At 35.5% G+C, this 23,540-nt stretch overlaps 1 protein-coding gene across 2 annotated transcripts in view; it reads right to left on the reverse strand.

Moving 5' to 3' along the window:
* Positions 1–5,223: 5,223 nt before the first annotated feature.
* Positions 5,224–23,540, reverse strand: part of CACNA2D1 (calcium voltage-gated channel auxiliary subunit alpha2delta 1) — a 393,756-nt gene continuing 375,439 nt past the window's right edge. For both annotated transcript variants that reach the window (XM_061989208.1, XM_061989201.1), the window contains 5 exons: positions 21,194–21,249; positions 20,921–21,050; positions 18,783–18,895; positions 15,707–15,789; positions 5,224–7,666 (listed from right to left, as the gene is read on the reverse strand). In XM_061989208.1, coding sequence (XP_061845192.1) covers positions 7,550–7,666; positions 15,707–15,789; positions 18,783–18,895; positions 20,921–21,050; positions 21,194–21,249 — 499 coding nt within the window. In that variant the 3' untranslated portion in view covers positions 5,224–7,549. The remainder of the gene's footprint in view (positions 7,667–15,706; positions 15,790–18,782; positions 18,896–20,920; positions 21,051–21,193; positions 21,250–23,540) is intronic.

Raw genomic sequence — 23,540 nt, forward strand, 5'->3', positions numbered from 1 at the left:
TAGTGCTCACCTGGCAAATCCCACTGTTTACCATTTAGCCCCAGGTTCTCAAAGATTTCAAGCATGTCATCTCCCACACTGGAATTCCCAAAAGATTTCAAAAGCAAATCCTTCCATTAAAAGGAATCTTTTATCTTTTGCAGGTAAGCAGGACAGGAGAATGCTCCTCATTTCAAAGCCACTTGAAATTAGGTTTTACAGTATCTTTCCAGTTTCCTGCAATTTTCTCATAGAGCTAATTGATCCCTGAAGACAGAAGAGCTTACATGGCAAACTGACTAACCCTTACCATAGTACTAACTGCTTAGACTCTAAGTAGCTTACAAGAACAATACATGCTAACCACATATACCAAAACATAGTATTATTAGTGTTCCAAGCATGTTAATTACCCTTTCTATAGTGCATGTGTGTATTACAATGGTCCAAAAATTTCTTTTTAAATAATCAAGCCCCAGGATAGAAGTTGGTATCACAGGAGTCTGGGTTACAACAACAGTCTAGGTAAAAGTAACAAAAGTTGAAATGTGAAGCTATCTGAGATAGCTTTCATTCCCAATTCTATATGTTGTATTTTGTTTATGAAATAACTAATTTAATGACTGAAAAAATAAGTGAAAGATTCTCTTGAAGAGTGAATGTCAATGAAGTCCTATACTTCATATTTCCTTTCTCAAAACAAGTCAGAACCTACCAGCATCAAGAGCCTGTAAAAAACACCCCTAATATCAAAATAATGGATAAAATAACAGATGTGGCTTTTACTTAACGTGAAAATTCCCATCTTTGAAAAGGCACACTAGTAAAACAGCAGTACAAAATTCTTTTTTAAGAATTTGCTTTCTGATCATTAAGGCAGATAGTCAAAGCCTAGGCAGGACCAGGGGCTTCTATAGCAAGCTTCTACATTGTTTTCACTACAGAGTGAACTCACAAATAATTGTAGACAAATAGAGCCAGGTGAGACAAATCACAAACATATCTACCATTTCCCCAAGGGAAACACCTACTAGTAAGTTTAAATATCTGTTCTACAAAACATGGAATGTACACTGGAGATCTAGTCAAGAAACCTCTGAGAGATTAAAAAAACAGAGGTTCAAATCTCTAAAGAAATAGGTGTGTGGGTGTTCTATTAAAAGAGGAGACTTTACTAAAAGACTTCTGGTTTTTGAACAAGGTTTCAAAAAGAGCATTCAGCTTCTGAGAGTGTCATATTCTCAATCAGGAAAAGAGAAATGATGGGTTGTTGAGTTTTCTTCTCTGGAGACGTTCCAAACCCACATGGATGAGTTCCTGTGTGACTTAGTCTACATGGTTCTGCTCTGGTAGGGGAGTTGGACTAGATGATCTTTTGAGGTCCCTTCCAACCCTTTAACAGTCTGCGATTCTGTGATATAAAATATTTAGAAGAAATATAGTTAGAATTTAGATAAAAATCGTTCTCTTGAAAAACTAATTTTTCTTTCCTCTACTAAAAATACACTTTGAGAACAAAAGTTCCTAATAGCCTATTGGAAAGGGAGACATTGTTTTCAATGATTTTTGCAACAGGCAGAGAAAACGTTGTACCACTTAGGGTGTGCATTTCATTCAGTTGAGCACTACAAGGGACACTGGTCTAACAGATGTGACAGTGAAGGTTTTTTATAACATCAGTGTTACATAACTTCTTGATTTTTGTAGATGGTTAGCAGCAACAGAGCTGCATTGGACAATGTGAAGTCATTTCTCAAAATAATACGATATGACAGGCCAATTGTATTCCGGTTTCATTTGCACTAGGGACTAGTATAGAATATCTCACTGCATGCAGTCATTCCCAAATAGAGCTGATGAAGTCAAAGATGCTTGTAAGTTCCAGAAGTGGGGGAAGAAACCCAGGGTTTTCCAAGAGTTTCAACTGTTGGTACTTAATGTACTGTAATACAGCATTTAAATTAAACTTGTATCAGGGAAGAATTTTGGGGTTTTATTTCTACATCCGAATGGCAGTCAGCATACAGAAAACATGAAACAATGAGTTCAGCATGTGGGGGTAATCATGTAGTTAGGCAGCAATGTTTAATCTAGTTGAGGCCAGTAATCTCTGGATGTTGATGTACAGTGTCATGCGCTGCCTTGTAGCATTTCCACATGGGTGATCTGTTACTTTGCAGCATTGGAATCTGCATTTGATTTCTTATTCTCTTATCTGACTCCTCAGGGGTTTGCCAAATCCATCAGTAATTTATGACTGCCATTCTCTTTGGGTTTTGACACATATTCAGTTAAGGATTAAAATCAGACTCTAAAGCAGTTACCACTTGCAGCTCTGCCCTTCTGATGGACGCCGTGAAAACCCAGTGAAGAAACTCCCAAACTTCTCAAGCCCATTTATTAAGGTACATAGATCCATACTGAATTCAATGTTTAGCTGAGAACGACAGGATACAGAAGCTGATCCATGAATCATGCAGCAATCTTTGTCAGAGGTGGGGCAACAACTTGGGCAGCCCCCATCTGAGCCATCTGATTCTCCATGTGATTGAACCCTTGGACTCCATCAATGTTAACGAGTTAGTAAATGACAATCCTTCCGAAGGCAATTGTTTCAGAACAACAGGGCTACCTCAGATGTTTTGCAGGCTATTTATTTACTGAGTGTTTTATAGACTCAGTTTTAACTCTTTTGTTTTGTTTTACTTTCTAAAAAATTTTCACAGCAGCAAATGAAGCAGAAATGAAGGTTTACTGTATATCCTCCTTTGAACCTCAATAAGAACTGTGCTAAGTCACTGACTCCTCATTGGAAAATAGCTCTCTTTCAGACACTTGGGTGTAATTATATAGCAAACACAGAAATCTTATTTGGCAAATTATGGCTGCTCTTATTTGCATGATTTTATTGTACCGAGTGAACGATTGAAGTACTTGTTGATTTTAAATGATAAACTTTTATTCTGAATATACTGTTTTTGCACAAGAATTAACACAACAGTTCTAGGATTATAAACTTTTTATAACATTATTGTACAAATTTTTACAAAAAAATTATTTTTCCAGGCTTGTCAAGTTCCACAAAAGTGTCAAGAGAACACAAGAAAAGGGAGAAAGACCTGCTTGTCTTGTAAAGAGCAACCAAGCCTTTTTTTTGCAGAAACGCACACTGAGCATTTCAATAAAAATATCCCAGAAAGCATGATCCAGACATTCCATACAACACAAGAAGAGAAGACAGCTTTGTCAGATCACAATCGCAATTTCATGGCATCTGAACAAGACAGTATCCCTTTAGCCTCAGTGAAATTAGTTCCTCAAGATGATGTTTTTCTTTTAAACCATAAACAGGACAGATGCGAGTAGCTGGGAAGAGGGTGAGGCTAACTTTTCAAAACTCTTGAATTGTTTGCAGACACTTTGTTTTATTCTTTTTACAGTAGTGTACAATGAGTATTAACAATATTAACATTGTGGTATGAAAAAAACCAAGAAGAAATATGGCCTTTGTCAAAGGCTTGGATGCCTGATGAAGCTAGGGTAAAGTTTTATCCTAAGGAAAGAGTTACGAAGATCTCACCTTCAGTCAACATTCCAAAAACACCGGAGTGCATTGCAGTGCCTTGCAGGCATTAATATCCATCTTAATAACCAGTGTGCTACCATCTGAATTGTTAGGACCAGTGGGACTGAGGTTGTGTTTTGAAATTAAGACATACTCAGCATGTTTTCTGAGCTTTAGTGTTAATGGGAACAAAAGGTCGTAATGTCTCTTCAGTGATTACTGAAAAACTCTCAACCACAGCAAGTAACACTTGGGTTGCAAAGGTCACTTAAAAGGGATACTGCCTATTTGAACCCAGTAAGGCCAGTTTTTAAGTTAGTAAAAGGAATATTATAGGAAAACTTACAAATGGCAGCAACACTGTTTTTTGTCAAGTTAAGCAGTAAAGCCTCAAGCATTAGAAACATGAAAAAGATCATACTAAAATCTTAAAGGTACAGGACCTAAAAATCTTGTCAATTAAACCTGCTATGTCATGTTAAAAACCTGTTACAAATATGGACCACGGTCAGTGTTTTGGCAGTAATGCTGGTTGTTTAAATGAAAACCTAGAAAGAAACCTTTCATGTTAAGTCTTCAGATCACGTTTCGCACAGTACCATGCTGTAACAACTTTAATGGTGGTTATTTGCCAGACATACAATAGGCTGCATGACTTCTGTGTAAACTGAAACAGTCCCAACAGTTCCCTTAGTGCTATTTAAAGGATCTGAGCAAATATCAACAGAGCTTTTCATATGGCTTAAAAAAACCAAAACAAAACCCACAAAAGACTTTTTACAACATACAGTAATTTGAAAATGTCTTAATTTAAAGCATAGGATCAAGTTTTGTCTCTCACAGACATGAAAAGTTTGCTATTATGTATTATGTGATAGTAAGGGTATTTTTGTGCATGACAATATGTATATATTCATGCAAGTTATTTCTAACAGACTGGTATTTGCATTTTGAGAGAGTTAAAGTTCAGATTGCATTTTCTATCTGTGTTTTGAAGTTTGCAGATATCTAGATAGTGCACTTCAAAATACCTTGACCATCATTTGGATGTAGTCAAAATAAATATTGCTTTCTGAAAAAAAAAAAAAAACCACCCTAAATTAAATTTTCTTTGTTTTTAAACTATTGAGTTCTATGGGAGCAGTACTAAGCCCTTCTGGGAGGGTCAGATCCTGAGTTTTCTATCAGATGGGTACAATGGCTGGAAGGCTAAGTGTTTATGCACCAACATATTTCTTCACATCATATAGGGGGGCAACATTTCCTTCTTTGGATAACCCAAGAAGGCTAAGGTGTCTGCATGGCATGGGCTTCTCCCTCCTTTTATATTTGAGCACTCTAAGGGAAGTGGGATGACAGCAAAAGCCACAGTTGTTCACTGTGGCAGCATGGCTTTGTGCCATCTTTCTTTCTGCCTACAGATTTTAATAAAATATTTATTAAGTAACTCAAAATATGGCCTACCAGCATAAGGAAATTGTTCCAAAATGTTAAATAATGTAACTTTGCCATGAAGGGTTTATTTGGGAAGATAAGTGAAAGCTACAGGGAACTTAAAATACTGATAATCTTTCAAGAAATTAAAAGAGCAAAACACAAAAACAAACCAGTTTGCATTTTAAATAAGAGTAAAAGCTATAAAGTGAGTAAAAATTAAAATGAAGTAAAAGTTAAAGTGAAGTAAAAGTTAACGTGAAGTAAGTATTGGCCTGATCCTACAAACCTTATTCCTCCCATGAAATTTAAATTGACCATGTTAAGAGAAAATACAGGATGCAATCTCAGCATTAGAAAGTCTCAAACCAATTTTTTGTGAGGTGATAACTGGTGACAGAGTGAAGAAAAGTGCAGTAATACGACTGGAAGAAAGAGCGCCAAGATTATCTTCACCCATATTACCAAAATTAGCTCACCTTCCCTGAAGAAGACCTGTAGTCATCCAACACAATGAATTATACTTTTAACCCTATGACTTTACTAGATATATTTTTTTTAAAGCTAAATCTGATCATTGAATGAAAGATCAGGTTTTATTTTTTGTACTCACTGTATTTCCAAACATGAGAAAATACATAGCTGGAGCCAAGGTACATGAGAAAAAACATCAAACCAGGCATGGGTACAGCTACAGTAGACGTCTGACCTTTTAAATCATGCCATGGCTTCGAGTTGCTTCTTCAGTTTTCACAGGATATGAATGCATGCCCAATTAGTTCTTTAAGCTTTTGGCATGATCAAAATTATATCAGACGATTGCCAGCATATACATACCAATATACCAATGCTTTGGATGTTCCTATTTTTTGTATAGAGCTAGTGTATTGTGCCATGTTAATATCTGCGTACTGCAGTCGTTAGCAGAATTGTACAATACCAGCAGAGTTGCACATTCATTGGTTTAGCTGTCTTGCAATACTCTTTAGTCATGAGAACTAGGAAAAAAGCGCAAATCATATTTTGTATCAACACTATGCTACACTGTAATATTGTAATTTACTGCACCAATCTGTATCACCAATGAGGTTGTAGAAAAACAACTTCTAAAATTATTATTCACAATCAAGTATCAATGTGCATACATATAGATTCAAGGCTCCCCATTTGTTTAGACTGGGTTTTTTTAAATCTCAGCAACCAGAACACTTTGCTGTTAAATATGCTATTTTCAATAACAAATAGCAACAGCAGAATTTTTAGTATCACATGGGTGGGTTTATATGAAGGAAACAAAGGAGGAACCTGATATGAACCTTAGAGAACATATACTTCCAAAAATAAATGTGATCAATCTGATTTTTATATACTTTAAATATCTGTACACAGGTTTTCATATGAGATCACTATTCTGTAAAAAATCCAACTCAACCCTTTTGTTACGATAGCTAAATTTACCCTATTTTCTCAGCTTTTTCATTGCACAGTATATTCAGAGCTCTGTTTCATAATATTATTTAATATGATTTGATTGTAACACATTGCAATGTTCAGTTTCTCACACAATAAAAGAATCACTCAGTTACCTTTTCAGTGGACTATACTCTACCATCAAAGAAAACAAACCAAAAAACAGTAACATAGCATCATCGTCATGCAAAATACCCTTGGAAACCAACGCTCAAATATCACAAAGACGTTTTTTATTCACAAGCATTTTTGTTTGAGCCTTTGAAGGATTCTATTAGCTTTATATATAACTGCATTGTGAAAAGGAGGTGAATATTACACTGAAGTTAACTTTTGTTTTCTGACAGAAGATGACATAAAGTTTAATATGAGAATCCCTTTTTAGTTAAACTCTCAAGCACCTTTATATTTTTAAAATCAGAAGCTTCCTTCCTTTCTTTCTTGCTTCCTTCTTTCCCTACTTGATTCCTTCCCTTAACAATTTACCTACCAAAACTTATCTGGCTATGTGATTCATTTTGGAAGATTAAACCACTCATTACAAAGCCTTTCAAGCATGCTGAACTTCTGATGAAGGTTAGCCAATACTTTCATCTTACTTAAATAGTTTGGACAAAACTCATATTCAAAGTACCTATCATGGTGCTACTGGGGAGGATGTTTTCTCTTTTCTTTTTCTTTTCTTCTTTTTTTTTTTTAATAACTGTTCATGTAAAAGAATAGAAATCTTCAAGATATCCAAAGCTTAAAAGAAAGGAAAATCATATACATAAGCTATTGTCAGGGGAGCCCTTTTACATGAAGTCAAGATTACAACTGCGAACAAACAAACAAAAATAATAATCTTAGATTCCCCGATGGAGAATGTACAGAATTCTGTTTGGATGGCATAGATGATGCAGCATTCACACACGTTTAAGGATCCGACACTCCAACATGCAGCCACCGTGGATGCCTTTATGAGTCTCACTAGGAGTGACAACCAGACATGAGCACTGCTGTTCTGCTGCTTTCTGAATAGTTGACCCTTTTTAAAATGAAACTGAGGCTATCGTTTTGGCCGGGTCTTGAATAAGTTATGCAGGTTTTGGTTTAGCAAGGTCATAACTGGCAGTGTCTGCTGCCAGATAACAGCCAAAGCAGGACCAATTGAATTCCTACCATAGACCACAGTGATGGACTCAGACCAGAGACACCACCGCAGTCGGCTGAATCCTCCTGTTGACAAGAAAAGAAGAAATTATTTAACATGAATTACAATTAAATTTCCTGAGAAATAATCTACATTTTAGCCTTCAACATTATGAGCTATTCTTGAGGCATCCTTTTTGGTCATATATACATTATTTTACCTACAATAATGGCAAAACAATTCCTGGAATTTTCTCTGATTTTTGATAGAAAAAGTGGCATTACTACATTAACTGCAAGCATGGGAGGATCAGATACTTACACAGTTTACGGTGGTAACTTACGAACTAGATGAGATACTGATACAATCAAACGAGAAAGGCTATGGGATATACCTGGGAGCCTCAGCAAACTACTGTTGTATTCCTTAAAATTACATCAATTGAGTAATCACTTTATTGTGAGGAAAGATGGAAGAAAAGTAACTTTCCAAGACTGGAAAACAAATACCAGGATATGTTCATGTCCATTTTATCAACATGATCGCATCTTAAAACAAGTATGTTCTGCACATGAAGATATATGATCAAAGGGAATGAAAATCTTATCTCTGTCTCTGATGCTGTATTCAAGTATAAGAATCAAATTTCCTACTGTTTTTTTGCACACATTTGATGCAGTTTATAGAGAAGACACCTTCCTGTTTGAGGGCTTGCTCTGAGTTGCACCGCTCTGTCACATATCAGGGAATCTAATTACTCATTACGTCACACAGCAATCACACCTCTTTTTCACATTCCTCTTTCCCATTAATTCCTGTTATTTAGCCTCACTTTGTCTATAACGCACAATTTCTTTCATGTTATGGATTTATTCCTTATTCTGGACAAAAAACACTTGATGTCTGTTCTGGAGTCTGTAACACCTTTACGTCTTGTTTCTTAGAACTGATACAATCTATGTTTAGCTGCCTAAAACAGCCAATGTTCCAGTCATCCCCCGCGCTCCTCTGGCCACCAAATGTGAGATTCATGGGTAGCTTTGAAGGGTCAAAATATTTCGTCTTCCTCTTGTTTTCACTGTATTCTGCATCTAGAGTATAAAATGCCACTTTCCCTTTTTCCAGGAGATACCAAGCTTCCAAAGGACAACAGTGTAGGTGAGAAAAGACTTAGGTATGAGGAACATGCACAGTAAAGGACAGACTACACCTTAACAGTAACAGATGCTGGCTGTTGGCAAAGGCATTAAAAAGCTTTTAAAACAGAAAGCAGAGGAAAGCCAATGAGCATGGAACAGATCCTGTTTCATACTGACATGTGTCTGAGGCAAATGTACCTCAGAAAAAGCTTGAAGGAGAAGTGGAGGGTGGGGAGGGGATAAAAAGTAAAACCAGGATAAGCAAGGAACCATGTTTAAAATACCTCGAGCAAAACTTTAAAGTGTTTCTAAACCAATGCTAGAAACAGAAAATTAATGAAGATAAGTCATCACTGAACCATTCAAAAGTAATATACATATCAGGAACCTGGTGGAAGGAGAATAATCACTAGGAAAGAGTATTGGCAGGCTACTAACTTTGTAGGAATGGCAATGCAGGACATATAGCAGAGAGGTAGTATGTAGAGGATAAAGTGCAATACAAAAATACAAAGCATAGTAGTATTACAGGAAAAGGAATATGTGATGGAATCTTCATGGATAAGAAATTTCAAATAAAAATGTAATATTAGGCTTGAAGTGCTGACCACTTGAAAGTGACAATATCAATCATGAAATGTTATGTGAGGTTAGAGAGGTCAAATACAGACTGGATCAATGTTTTATGAAAAAAGGGATGTAGACATCACATCTTTGGGTACAGTCGTTGAATCTATAGTAGTGCATGGGACTCTTCAAAATTATTAGTAGAGAGCTGTTTGATATATCTCTAGTATAGCTCTAGCGGCTCTACAGACCACAATGCAATAGGATTTAGCATTGTTGTGTGAGACATCAGACCAAACAAATCCAAACCAAACGGTACTAATGTCAAGAGCAGTAAATATGTGACGATTACCAAAAGCAGTTTAAAAAAAAAAAAACAAAACAAAAACAAACCCAAACCCAAGAAAATAGAAAATCAAAACCTTAATAAACAAAGAAACGGAGAGCAGGAAAAAAACCTAGAAGCATCATCTCAAAAAGCAAGTCTCTCACGAGGATCCAGAAGAATAGAAATATTCCATTAGATATTCACGTAAAATGAAAGCCACACCATTTTAGAACAACTACCCACCTCCACATCTCTTCCCCCCAATACCCAACCCCAAAACAAATGAAAAAACACCAACTCAAAAAAAATGCCACCCAGTACTCTAAGGAAACACCCCTGTATGTATCAGTAGAGAAATTAACTACACTGTCTTAGGTAAAAAGTCAGTAATTAAGAAATCAAGTTTACTCAAAGTGGCAAGAACAGGGAAGCACATAATACTGGCAGATTAGATAAAATTGGAAATTAGAAGACCTGATAGGCAAAATATGCTGAAAAAAATAACAGAAAATTTTAATCAAATCAAAGGAATGAAGTCAAATACAGAGTTAGGGCAACTGCTTCACAACAGAGATGTACAAGGCATAACAAAGTACTTTGAATAATTTTTGTCAGTCAAGGGGTGAAGACTTTAATGAGATCCTCACCATACACAATACATTCTGTGATGTAGAGAAGTCAGAGGAATCAGAATGAGTTTGGTATAAATATACAGAGAATCAGATAAAGTAGTCAAATTAGACTCAGTATATCACCAGGAACTATAGCACTCACCAACAGCCTCCTTTACAAACTTGGATGTAAAAAAAAAAAAAAAAACCACCATCAACCAAACTTCATTGTTCAAGTTCTTCAGAACAAAATTAAGACCAAAAAGATTACATTCTTCCTAAAGCATATAGCTCACATTAACTGACATTCTTTGTCAACAGTAGCCATTTCCAGACGTCTCTGTCATCTGTTATTTTATAATTTAGTTCCATCATTTTGTTTTAGGCTTCCCTCCCCCCACCTCCCCCCTCCAGTTGATTGCACTCTACAAGTTCAAAATTCTTAAGGTTTCTGGTCAACAAGTAAGTCATAAGTGAACTCTGCTGCACCAGATTTGCAATAGGATGCTAAGATTTGAAGACACACTGAACTTTCTGGTTTATTTAGTTTGGCTCTGTCACTTTTTGCATCTGCATTGTGTCTTGTCATGTAGCTTTATTTATGTTCAAAACACCTAAAAATAACCCTGTTGCTTCCTCCTTGTAGTGAGTACCATCAGAAACAGAATTATCAGTGAAGATTTCTTCTCATGTGAATGCAATGAGCAGTACTCAGTGTTTCCTCTTGGTCTTTAAGATTTTTATCACTGAAGTTACCTAGAAGAGCCAACTTTGAAGAAATATAGTCAAGCATGTGACTGAAGGTCTTAAACAATAACATGCATAAGAGGAAAGGAAAAATACTATTGTAGTGAAAATGGCCTATGGATACAGAGCAGATGGACTTCCACATGTAGAATCAGACACTACTCAGCCTTCACATCACCTCTGTGTTAGACCAAATACCGGGTAAACTATATTGATGAATTAATCCTATCACTACTTGAACTTGAAAAAATATTAAAAATCCTTCATTCTGTTGCCCATTTCTACTTGTTTTTTGAGATTTTTTTTTTTTTTTTACACTACATCACAATTTACAGGCCATGCTTTTACATTCAACAGTTATAGTTTGTAATGTTTCTGTTGGATTGAAAAGAGATATTTTATTCTATTTTGTTCTCTCCCTAAGACTAGACAGAATAGTTTTTAAAGGATTCTTAACTTCAAAACAGTGGAGTATGTCCTACAAGTCTCAGGTAGGAGAGGCATCTTCTTAGTATGAATGACAGAATTAAACCGTACTAGACAAAAGTACACAAGGTTTAAACAAAGTTGGTGAGATTTCAACCTCATATTGATCAAAGTCATATTGAATTTCTGAGGTTTGTAGACCAATTTACAGTGGTAAACTAGCTACTCTGCCAAGAACAATTTCTAAATATTCTCTCTGGAATAAGTTATTCTTTTGTGTCCTAAGCCAAGATAAAAATAGGATTCACAAAGAAGGTACAGTAAATCCTGTTTAAATTACTTCTCCTCCTCAGCACCACACATTGACATTTTCTTGTGTGATTTAGCTGTTGTGAAAATTACAAAAAATGTAAAAGAAAAAAGAGAAAGTCTGATTACATGCTGATTTACATAAATTCAAAAAATCCACAATTTTATGGAGATAAGTGAGATCCCATCCTCAATTTGGAAACAGATTGAGCAAAACATTAGTTTTGAATCGTCTTCAAAATGTCTTTTTTGAAAACTCCTTCCCTCTCCCTAAGCTTCAAGAAAACTTCTCAACTGCTTTTTGAGATTTCAAATTACATAGCACCATTTTATCTTATTTTTACCTTACCTTATCTTTACTTCTGCTGGTGCAAGTAAACACTGGGCTATTTTTAAGCAGTTTCACTTCAGTTTCCCAGACCATTACGTTAGTCACTACTACATCAAAGAAAGCCCAAATAACCAACATATCATTTGGGAATGTTCTCTTTTTATTGTCTTCAAAATAATATTCTGTGCATTATTTCTCCTTGAAGACAGAAAGAATTGCAAAAGGAATTGGAAAGAAACCTCTTCAGATGGTTTCATTTAATCAGAAGTGTATCAGAAATTTCTTGCATTAATAAGTCACGTCAAATTTACTTGCATGCTTGAGGTAGAGAAGCATCAAATCCAAATGTCATCTCCTTCATGTCATGCCTTACTACGCTAACTCTAGAGAGAATTATTTTATATACTGTGAAAATTATTTGTCATTTGCAGAATGGAAATGCATCTTTTTATAGATGCATCTATTCATAGATAAGTATCAAACCCACGTATTCATTGCTACGTATCAACATTTCCTTGAAGGCAGTGCCATTCCAGATTTTTAGACACACATGTAAATAAAAATACATATATATATGTCTAAGTGTATATTTGTTACTCCTTTAGAAGTACACTATAACTATTTAATATACTAAAATTATGCCTTGAAACCTTAATCATTTACCAGAACTCATTGTGCTACACTGACATCATAAAGGATAAACCAACCATATCTGCCAATTAGCCCTTTATCCGGCCTTTGATATCAACTGGTTACCTCAAAGCTGTATTTTTATAAGCATTTATTTTAATACTTCATATTGCATGGAGTACACCTTTGCTTTTACTCAAGTCATTTCAAGTTCCAATGCACAAGCTTTCATAAATTTTGTCTGGACTACCACAGACAAATGGGTATACCAAAGCTGTATAGCTACCCACACACAGATCACAGATCCAGCCAATCCCACCAAAATGTACACTGTTGTCTGAGCTGCTATTCACCCTCAAAGATCCCACTTAGGAACCCTTGGGAGCTGATAGAAATTAGGTATTCCCAGAAGAGGCTAAAAATCTGGGGAGTTCTTTTTATTATCAGGGATGGCAAACTGGTGAAAATACCACTGGCTTGGAGGAAGCTACTTTCACCCTTCCTTACAATACTCAGCCATGGCTGTGTAAGTTCCTAGGTTTGCTAGAAGTTAGATCATTTAAATACAGAATAAGAGACCTCAAAACTACACAAATACAGCTGTTAAACAGAAATTTAAGCTTTTTTTCCTTGATGTTCAAGTGATATTGATTGAACCTTCCCCCAAATATAAATACTAATTCTTAAGAAAATTAGTGTTCTTAATTGTTACAATTTTCAATATTTTACTGCACTAACTCTGAAAAATTACCTCTTAACTTTCCAATTCTGCCTCAGTTGGCTTTACTTTGATAACTATGTTAGTATCTCCCTCTAGTGGTTTTCTGGGTAATAATATTGATCAGAAACTCCTCCAGTGGGCACGTTTTTTCTTCTCTTTATATCAGCAGTACTCTTGATCATGTGTCACCAGCACAGTGGTGCCCACTCTCACACCATTAAATGCAACACAGTCTAAAATGTCAAGTCTTTTGTTATGAACTCCGGAGTTTGCACTAGGTCAACATGCAGGACTTAATATATCCATGTATTTTGTTAGAAGAAAAAACCCACCCTCTGCTGTAATTTAGCAATGAATATGTTAAGGTTAGGGAAAAAAAAAAGGAAAAATATAATTTTACTGAATTGCATACTATTACCTTCCATCATTAATATTTGTGTTTATTTCAATGCAGTGAAAACTCCTTCCTGTTCTCAATAGGAATATGCAAAGCACTCATCCTCACTACTCCTAAGTACAGCTTTATTTTCATAGGTATTACAGTCTCTTCTAATTACTTTGAACCTTTGTTTGCGTCTGTGCAGAAAACTTTGCTCTTATGTTTCATTTTAACAGGGGCAAGGGAAAAATGTTTGGAAGGGAAAAACACTGACTCAGTTGGTACATGTGCAATCTCAAAGAGCCGACCATATAAACCAAACAGGTTCCCGTGTCTTTGTATTTGCTATGGGAGAGGCTCTTGTGTTCTGTAATTATGATTTATAAGGCTCCAGACAGGCTTTTTTCATATTTAATTTCCCCTAATATTGCAATAGTAATTTGCTCCAGATTGTTGCTTTTGAGACTCGCTTCATTCTGGTTTCTTTTGTATGCTTACTAAAGTAGAAAAGTCTGCTAATTTTTTAAGCCAAGAACCAAACAAAAAATGAGAGAAAGTAACTGACCATCCACACCACATGAAAACTTGCAGAAAAATGAAGATAGGAGCGGACATCATGGCAGAGGCACGACTCGTTGTGCATATAGGCTGATCCTATTAATAACGGGCAAAGTAGCAAGTAGAGGAAAGGAAAGAAAACACAGAAAAAAAGACATACAAGATGAGATATCATGCAGATTGCTGGCAGTTAGCAGAGTTAATGTGAAAGCATCCACCCAATAGCAAGAGATTCACAGCAAATTTTGCAAATAAACTTAACCAAAACATTCCACTGTTACAAAACACACGATTTACACAGTGACTGGCACATCAAGCTAGTGAGCAAGAGTTGTACTTTCACACACAATAGTATCAGGAGGATCTGGAATATTTACAATGCCAAAATAGCTTTTGGATGGTTTTTAATCTTTGTTTAACTTTATTAGCCAGTAAGAAGACTTCCTTTTTAAAATAAAATTTGGTTACTAGAAAAATGCATTAAATACCAACTGTCTGGACTTTTCTAACACTACTGACATTTCAGTAACTGAGCCTCATTGAAGACAAGCAGAGAGCATATTGGAGCAAAAATTGGTATATAGTAGTTATAGCCAAATAACTGTACTAGTTTTGGTCAAACTTTCCTTCGCAGAAATGGAATGAGGCATCATAAATGCATTTAAAAAGTATTTATTTTATATGATGGCAGGTTCTTTCCCATTCAGTACTTTTTGCCTTGAAATTTATTCTGAACAATCATAATATATTAGAATATATTTTCTTTCATACAGTATGTTGAATGGTAAGACAGCATATTAAAAATAATTTGTATATGTGGCACAGTTACAATTTTTCTCCTTCAAAACTCTAATGTACACAACGCAGGGAGCATTAAACAGCACAATTTTGCTGATTTCAGTAAAACTAAGTGCTTGAATATTTGTTAAGAATATGATCTAAGGTCAATACACATTTGGAGAATGAAGATCAACAACATTAGAAACCAGCCATAATGTTTTTAATCATTTAACAACATCTTAAATAATATTTGGAAATACCAATATAAAAATATTGCTACTAAGCTAGGAGTATCTCCTAGGCAGAGGAGAACTGAATTTCACAGCATCACACAGAGGTCATCGGTTTTATGCAGTTTTACTGTGAATCATGTGTGAAAGTGCAATGGTTACAGGAAAGGCAGATAAGAAAGCAGCTGTTAATTTTATGTTAATCATGGGATACTTGAAATAGAGTGACTATGGTCTAGAGTGAATGGTATGTTTAGTGAGAGGTTACCAGGCACCAAGGTACGTTTAAATGTAGTTTTCACTGCTCTTCTAAAACAGCTCTACATTTGTTTTCAACAATAGTCTTAAAGTCTTACAAGCTCAATTTTACCTGTTTGGCTTCATCAAAACAGACATCAGGACCCTTTCTGTATCTGGGTTGTTTGACCATTTCGCAAGGATTTGGCCCTTCATCTGTTTTGCTGGTTAAGGAGCATGACTGCTTTCTGTGCACTGTACATTAGTAGAACTGACATTCTGTTTTTATTTTTGTGGGAGAAGTTTTATGCTAATTCAGATAGTACTGAAATAAACATCAATAGTCACGGTTCCTTGTTTAAATTAAAGAAAACCAATCCAACCCAACCCTCCATAAAAACAGAAATCAAATACTTCTTTTGCTTTTTCACACTATTTTAATCCAGAAAAAAAACATCTTGTATGACTTTTTGGAACCAGTACTTCCAGAACCATATATAAAGTATAAATAAAAGCAAATGCTGAGGTTTTTTAAAAAACCTTCTATGTTTTACCACAAGATAAAATAGTAAACTTCCAATGGTTCTGATTGGCTATAGTATATGTTGCCACTGAGTTATTCTGCTAAAATGAAGATACGTAATAAAAGCAAGGAAAGTCATTTGGAAAAGTAATGCCAGACAGGCTGAAAATTTCAGTGAAGGCTTATAAGAACTACTGTTTTTATTATATATACACCCATATTGCCTCAAATATCATAGAGAAGATCATCCCATTCTAGGCTTTGATAATAAATGACAAAAAACCTAATCAGATCTCATTAGCATTTCGGTGATGAAGGGAGACATAAAATGCTGTCCAAACTAACAGCAGGATAGGAATGGGAGCAGTGATTTCATATTAGTTAGGTAACTATAACTGCTTTAGCTTACACCTCTGAAATCTGTAATTGCTGATATTTAAGTATAAAATTTATAATTCAGATTTGCCACAGGCTAACAAGGGACACAAGTCATTGCAGCATACTTGAAAGGATATGGTAAACTGCAAAACCATTTTCTGTTGAAACCTACTTATATTACTACACAATATGTTAAGCTCTTTTTATTCCACTGTTGCCAGTACACACATTAAAGCTACCCTAGAGAGCTTTAAAAAAAAATTGAGCATCAAAACTTTACTTACATTAATAGGGCTAACTTAGACTTGAAGCAATCTTATTCAGTATGCAGCACTGTGGAATACTATAGCAGCTCCACTGTAAATGAGTAATGATGTTCAATGGAACAGAAGACAAGTGAACAGGGAATTTAAATGTAGACAGATATACATCTCTCTTCATTCAGATGTTATCAGATTCACCTCCCCTTTCCTGTGACGAGGCCCAGTTGAAAGGGAAATCAAAATGTACAAATATTCTAAAAGATGATGTTCACACATAAAGCTGTGCCAGCCAGAAGGAAGCTAAGTCTAATAATAACCATCTGAACAGCCCCCAAAGGTCACTCTGTCTGATTATTGTGATGTTATGCTACATCTGCATTTCACAATGTACCTTGGTATAGAAAAGAGAGAATAGCTTAGTACTGCATAGCTGGAACAAAAATAAAATAGTTCATTTAGTCAATATAAGCCCATTGAGCTGCTCTGGCTGCTATTTGAAGTCATTTATTGCTTTCTAGAAGCTTTGGGCCTACAGGGAAATGCAAGTCATGTGTCCATTTCTCATCTAATATGCTTAAATTTCTATAGTGTATACTGTCTATAAATTCAGACAGTGCCAACAGTTAATCAAACTGTCATGGACTGGAGTCAATTAGAATATTAGCCTCTGTTTACATAGTTCTGTGATGACATAGATTTTGCTTGCATTCCAATGTAACTTCCTTTTCAGCCCAAGCATAGACAAAATTCAAGTTTTATTAATGTGGCAATGAACACGTTGCTTGAGACAAAGAAACACAGTCATCTCTAATGTCATCTGCTTTTCTTTCAGGAATGGGAGGGGCTGTCTCAACTAACTTCCTGACATAGACAAAAGTATTACCAATTGTTTTCCATATTCTGTCATAATAATCCAAATTACGATTTGACTTCCCATCTCTGGCATGCTATCCTCAGAGAAAAAAGTGGTGAATTTCTCCCAGCCTAGCATATGTGTGTGCTGAGTATATGTATTGCCATCACTGTCACCTAAAGGTATCTACTAGATTGAACAGGCCAAAGGCATAGAGATTGGCATTAAGGTGGTCTTAAATTAGAACAACCTGCCACATGCTTTTAATTTTAATGCTTAGCATGTATGTCTCCTACATCTCCAGTCAGCTCTGAAACAATTCTGTGTTAGCAGCTGGATAAACTTTAGCATTTGATGATTAAATCAGTTTCCACAAAAAGGAAGTATATCTCATTGGCACTGAACAGACACTGAAGTGCCTCCGTCATGTCACCTCAATGTTGCAGGCATCAGTATAGCATCCTAACTTTTCATGACCACTCTTATCTTAGTGTAGCCCTTTTTTGTTATTTCTCTAGACAGATATACCCTTATCTTCTATAAAAGCTGAACAAATCTAGGACTCCCAGGCTCCCTTTCCCAGTCCTGTGCTCCAGATGTAAACCACCTTGTTGACCCTTCACTTTACTTCCTCTGGTATGTTAGTGTGGTACTGGACAGCCTCAACTGTTCACAGCACTCCAGATGTGGTCTCATCAGTGCTGGAGAGATGCAATGGTTAAATTCTCCCAGCCTACTGACTATACTTCTGCTGACTGGCCCAAGATGTGACCGTCTCTCTTTAGCACAAGCCCCAGTGCCAACCTGTGTTCAACTTCTTGCCCATCATGATCCTCAAGACCTTTTCTACAAAGCTGTTTCTAGTTACTCCCCGTTCCCAGGCTGTCCAGCTGCATGACATTGTTCTGTCCTGGATCCAAGACTTTGCATCTGCCTTTTGGAAACTTTATTAAGTTCCTGTGAGCCCATTTCTGTTTATTCCCTCACAAATAACATCTTTGCTCTCTGCCTCAGCAACTGCTGCCTCAGATGATTTGTGATATCATCAAATATCTGCTGCTTCAAGTACTCCAATGGCAATACGCTACTAATATGCACATAAACAGGACATTATTTTTTTTCAAAATCTATTCTGGGATATTATAGCCAAAAATCCATCCACACTACCACATAACATGATTTTAAAGGATACCCGGCTTCTCTGCTTGCATCAGTGGCTTGGGGTCACAGGAGCGGCACAGCAGTTGGCTGTCACTAATAATGAATACTAGATTGGTGTTTGAAATCTTCTCTGCATGATAAAGTCTGAAAAAAAAAAAGCCAAAAAGAACCTATGTTTAAATGAAGCAAGGAAATACATGTTGGAGGAGGACATACAGTATTGGAATAAAAGTAATCCAACTTCACAGATTCAGTCTCCCTGCTAAGGTTTATCTTTTCCGTTAACAAACAGCAAGAAACACTTGTAACAGATTTTGTAATCTTTTCGACATTTCCATGGCTCCCCCTTTCAACTAGACTTATGTGTGGGAAAAATGGAAAAGAACACAATATGACTTTAATTGAGTTAATAGCTAGCTCTGTGCTGCTAGAACAGTAGCTGTACTGAAAAATAAGATCAGTTCAGCATCAATTCTTCCCCTAAGAACACTAAGAAAACTCCCAACCACAAAACCAATTAAACAAACAAAAACCCAACACATAAACCTGTCTGTAAGAAGGCTGAGAAAGGGGTCTAGGGTATGTTTGCCATGAATTGAATGTGTATTTGTTTTCTTTTATGTAGATATAATTCCATAAAAGGTATTGAAGTTAGGAAGGTAATCTTCAATTTATAGATAATTGAATAGGCTGCATGATACCTTTAAGCTACAGATACTACACTTCATGCTTTAGATACTTAAGGCAAGGACATTTCTGGATTTTTCAAGGGTAATTTTAGTGTATAATTTAAATGTACTGGGAAGGGAGACAGACCTTCAAAAAAGCAGAAATAAAAATCGTCATATTTTGTAGTCAATAAAATACATTCTGCCTCCCAAAGAGAGGTAAATTCAGGATAATCTAACAGGTTAATTGCTTTAAAATTCTAAAGACATGTGATTCTGTGATTCTGTGACATATAAAATAACAAACAAGTTTTTTTATATAGATGGCTACCACTATATAAATAGAGTTTTATTACTTGGATGTGCAGCACTAAAATTTCAGATTATTTCTGAAATTTCAGAGACGATAAATTCGTACCCCTGGTTCCATACAATAAGAGTAAAAAATACATGTTCATTAAATAATGAATGTTACAAAATTTACTTTTCATACCCATTCCCACATTGTGGAACTATTTTTGCAATATTAGCATAATAACTCCTGTAGTCTTTCAGTAAACTGATATAAAGAACTCTTTTAAAACTCCAGATTAAAAAAAAAAACACACAACTAAAAGTCAAACCAAAAAATCCTACGAAATCAAAAACAAAACCAAACCAGCTTAACAATCAGGTACTATACAAACATATGCTAAAAACATGGAGGAAGAAGCATAGAAATAAATAAATAGGAAAAAAATATCTGTATGTTTTGGCTGTATTTACCGTTCTCTAATGACCTCTCTTTCTTTTTGGCATGAAATATTGCCCTTGAGGAGTTTGAAATCTGAGTGTTAATTTTAATTTTGTAATTTTAATTTCAGAAACTCCTAATGCATGCAAACTTTCAGCCCAGTAGGCTTCTGTATGAAACACAGAACTAGTTCTGAGTTGTCGCTTCTAAAGAATCCTTTTTTTTTTTTAACATAACTTTAAACATCATGTTGAACAGGCACATGGATGCTGAAGAGTAAAACTTTTAATCACAAACAAAACAGTATGGTTCACATAATAAGATCCACAGGTCTTAAATCATGAGCACTACTGACTAGAAGGTAAATTTGAAGAGAAATTGCATAATCTTGTTGACCATCAAAAATTCCAGTACATAACCAGATTAAAGACAATCATCTCCTTCTGCATATTGCAGAATGCTTTTAAGTTCACGTAATAAATTAAAAGGAAAATTGTAGCAGAGATAGGAAATACAGTTCTCATGGAGCTTATACAGACTATAACACAAAAATTCTTTGATTATAACAATTAATATTCCTTTAAAAAAATTTAAATGCAATCTATAATTTTCTTGCATATATACTTCTCTGTATTACTTATTTAAGTTTGTTTTAAGTAATCCAGATATTTTTTTTGTGCTTATAATAGTGTCGTTATCTGTTGTAAAATAAATATATAAATATATGAATATCTAAAATAAACATTGTTGCTATCCAAGAAATTTTACCTGGAGCAGTTTATACAGTCTACAATCCCACTAAAGGATTTATCATCATTTTCAAAGAAATACTGGGTTTGCTCAGTGATACAGCTTGTTTTAGGCAGGGCAGCACCAAAATCATCATCTTCCATATCAGCTGATAGAAAGAAAAAAAAAAGGAAAATAAATACTGACATTTTAACTCACAAAAGCAATGGGGAGATCCAAATGTGGCCCTCAGCCTAGATTCTTACCTTCTACTTCACTCAAAGTTGCCTCTCTAAGATTCTCTTGACTTACCTGCTTCAAGGAAACGTGGAAAAGTCAAGCTCAAAAACAGCTGCTGTAAGATAGACCTGAACACAGAAAGACAATATATATTTGTTAAAGGTTCTTTGTCCTCTTTGTAATGGATGCTTAAAAACTACTAACCTAAGAGCTATTATCAACAAAATCATCATGGCTTATTACACTTTTGCCAGTTATTAAACCTGTGGTTTTTTAAACCTTACAGTTTTACTCTGCTTTTCTTTCACATTTTCTCCCAGGTCTTCTCTCACACTAATCTCTTATTGCAATGATAAGATTTGCTATCGTTTGTGCACAGAACTTACGTAATGGGAATGATATCATGCCATCCTATGTCTCTGCAGGAGGTGGAGAAAGCATTTTGGCCTTCCTCTAGCACTTAAACCACTCAGAACTCCTTTTGAACACACTCAGTGAAAATGCTCCTGAATTACATACTTTACACTGAATAAGGTTCATTAAATTGCTGAGAAGGAGATGAACGCCGGAGTATTACATTATAAAATAATTTCTGTTGCAGATGACTTTTAAAACCATCTCTATTCCCGCTCTTGAAGTATGGAATGTATTTTCCTCCTAGATGCTGCTGAAACACTTAGGCTTAAAGAGCTCCATTTATTTCAAATCATTTTTCTTCACTAATGATCATATTTTTCGTATTTTATTTACTTGAAGTAAGTACTTGGTTTGCCATATACACAGCTCTCTTCTCTACCAACCCATCAAAACAGGAATTGAAACAGTTATATTCCTTGACTTCCTGCTTTTACTTAAACCTTCCTAAGTTGTATTCATCTGTCATCATGTTTTAGGTTTGCCTCTCTCTACCCGTAAATATGACCTGATCTCTGCTCATCTCATTCTATTCTACTGCCTGTTCTGCAGAGAAAGGGCTGCATAACTTTATCCAGCTCCATGACATTTTTGTTTTCTCATTACGCAGCATGATCCATATGTAAGGAAAATGAATCTGCCCGTGACCTTTATAGTGGAAACATTGTCTGAAGGAGCTCTGGATTCACATTCACACTTCTGTGCCTTGAATCATCAAATGGACAGTGTAACAACTGTCGTGGAGGAGACCTGATGCCATTCAATGGTGATGCAATTTGGTGACAGAAAATAGTAATCCTTTGTAAGAGCTTACCACAGAATTTACAGAGAACTGGGTAAATTGTAAAATCTTCTGAGTTAAAAGAGCATGAAGGAGAAACAATTTGAACTCTGTTAACTAAAGGCTGATGTAGCCTGTATAAATTATAGAAAATTGTCACTCACAGCTTTATCCCACATTGTTGCCTGAAACACTATCGTTTTTCTTTAATAACCTGCTTTCTTTTATTTTCCTGCATTTGCTTTTGCCAGGTGCCTCAGTGAATGCATTTTTTGGTTAGTCTTTTTCACTCTGCTTGCTTAACGGCATTCTCTGCCTGCTTCTAACCTAGATTCCATTAAAAACATGTCCACGGAAAGTACTTTCATGTAGTGCTTTCAAGTTAAACATCACACACAATAAACCTCAGGTCTAAATTGAGTCCAGATCACTGAGTCCGATTTGAACACTGATAAACTAACGTTTCTGTGTTTGAAAAGAGCTAAAGTTTCTCTTCTGGATTATTGCCCATCTCCAGTTTTTGAGGTTTGCTGTTGCCCAAGAAAACTGAAATTTTTGCTGTTACTGTTAACAAAGGTAAAGTGTAACCAAGAATAAAAACCTACATACAATCTTCATAGTGCTATAGCGAGACAATTACTATATGTTTGTTCAGCTGCTATATATTTTAACTCTTAGCTTCATAAAGTAAGTGATTGATTCCAGGCTGACAATTATTATAAAAAACTAAGCATCATGAAACTAGAGAAAGGAACAGTCTCCCAGGGTGCAATTCACACCAATGCAAAAGTATCACATCAGTTCCAATTACTTATCCCAATGTGGTGCTGAGGACATAGCTGACAGGAGTGTCTACCTATACAGCTCTAAAATAGGTAAAATTATGTCTGTGACTATTATTATTAAGGCATAAACCAAAGTAAAAAGAGAAGAGAGCTTCTAAATGGATTTTTAGTTTTAAAATGTATCCAATACTCTGAATAAATCTAATTGCTGGTGCCATCCTGCCTCTCTCAAGGTCAATCCCAAACCTTTACCACAGTGCAAACACACCAACTTTTCCTCTCAGCTACAGAAAATGCTAGGACAATGTCTACAGAATTATCCAAAATGTTTTCTTTATATTTACTTCCTTGAAATAGTTTAGTACTTTTCACATGCCATTTCAAAGAACCAACTCATAATTACCATGGAAACCTTTAACTCTGCCATCAGATAACACAC

The sequence above is a fragment of the Colius striatus genome, chromosome 1 (genome assembly GCF_028858725.1).
Source record: "Colius striatus isolate bColStr4 chromosome 1, bColStr4.1.hap1, whole genome shotgun sequence".
Lineage (NCBI taxonomy): Eukaryota > Metazoa > Chordata > Aves > Coliiformes > Coliidae > Colius > Colius striatus.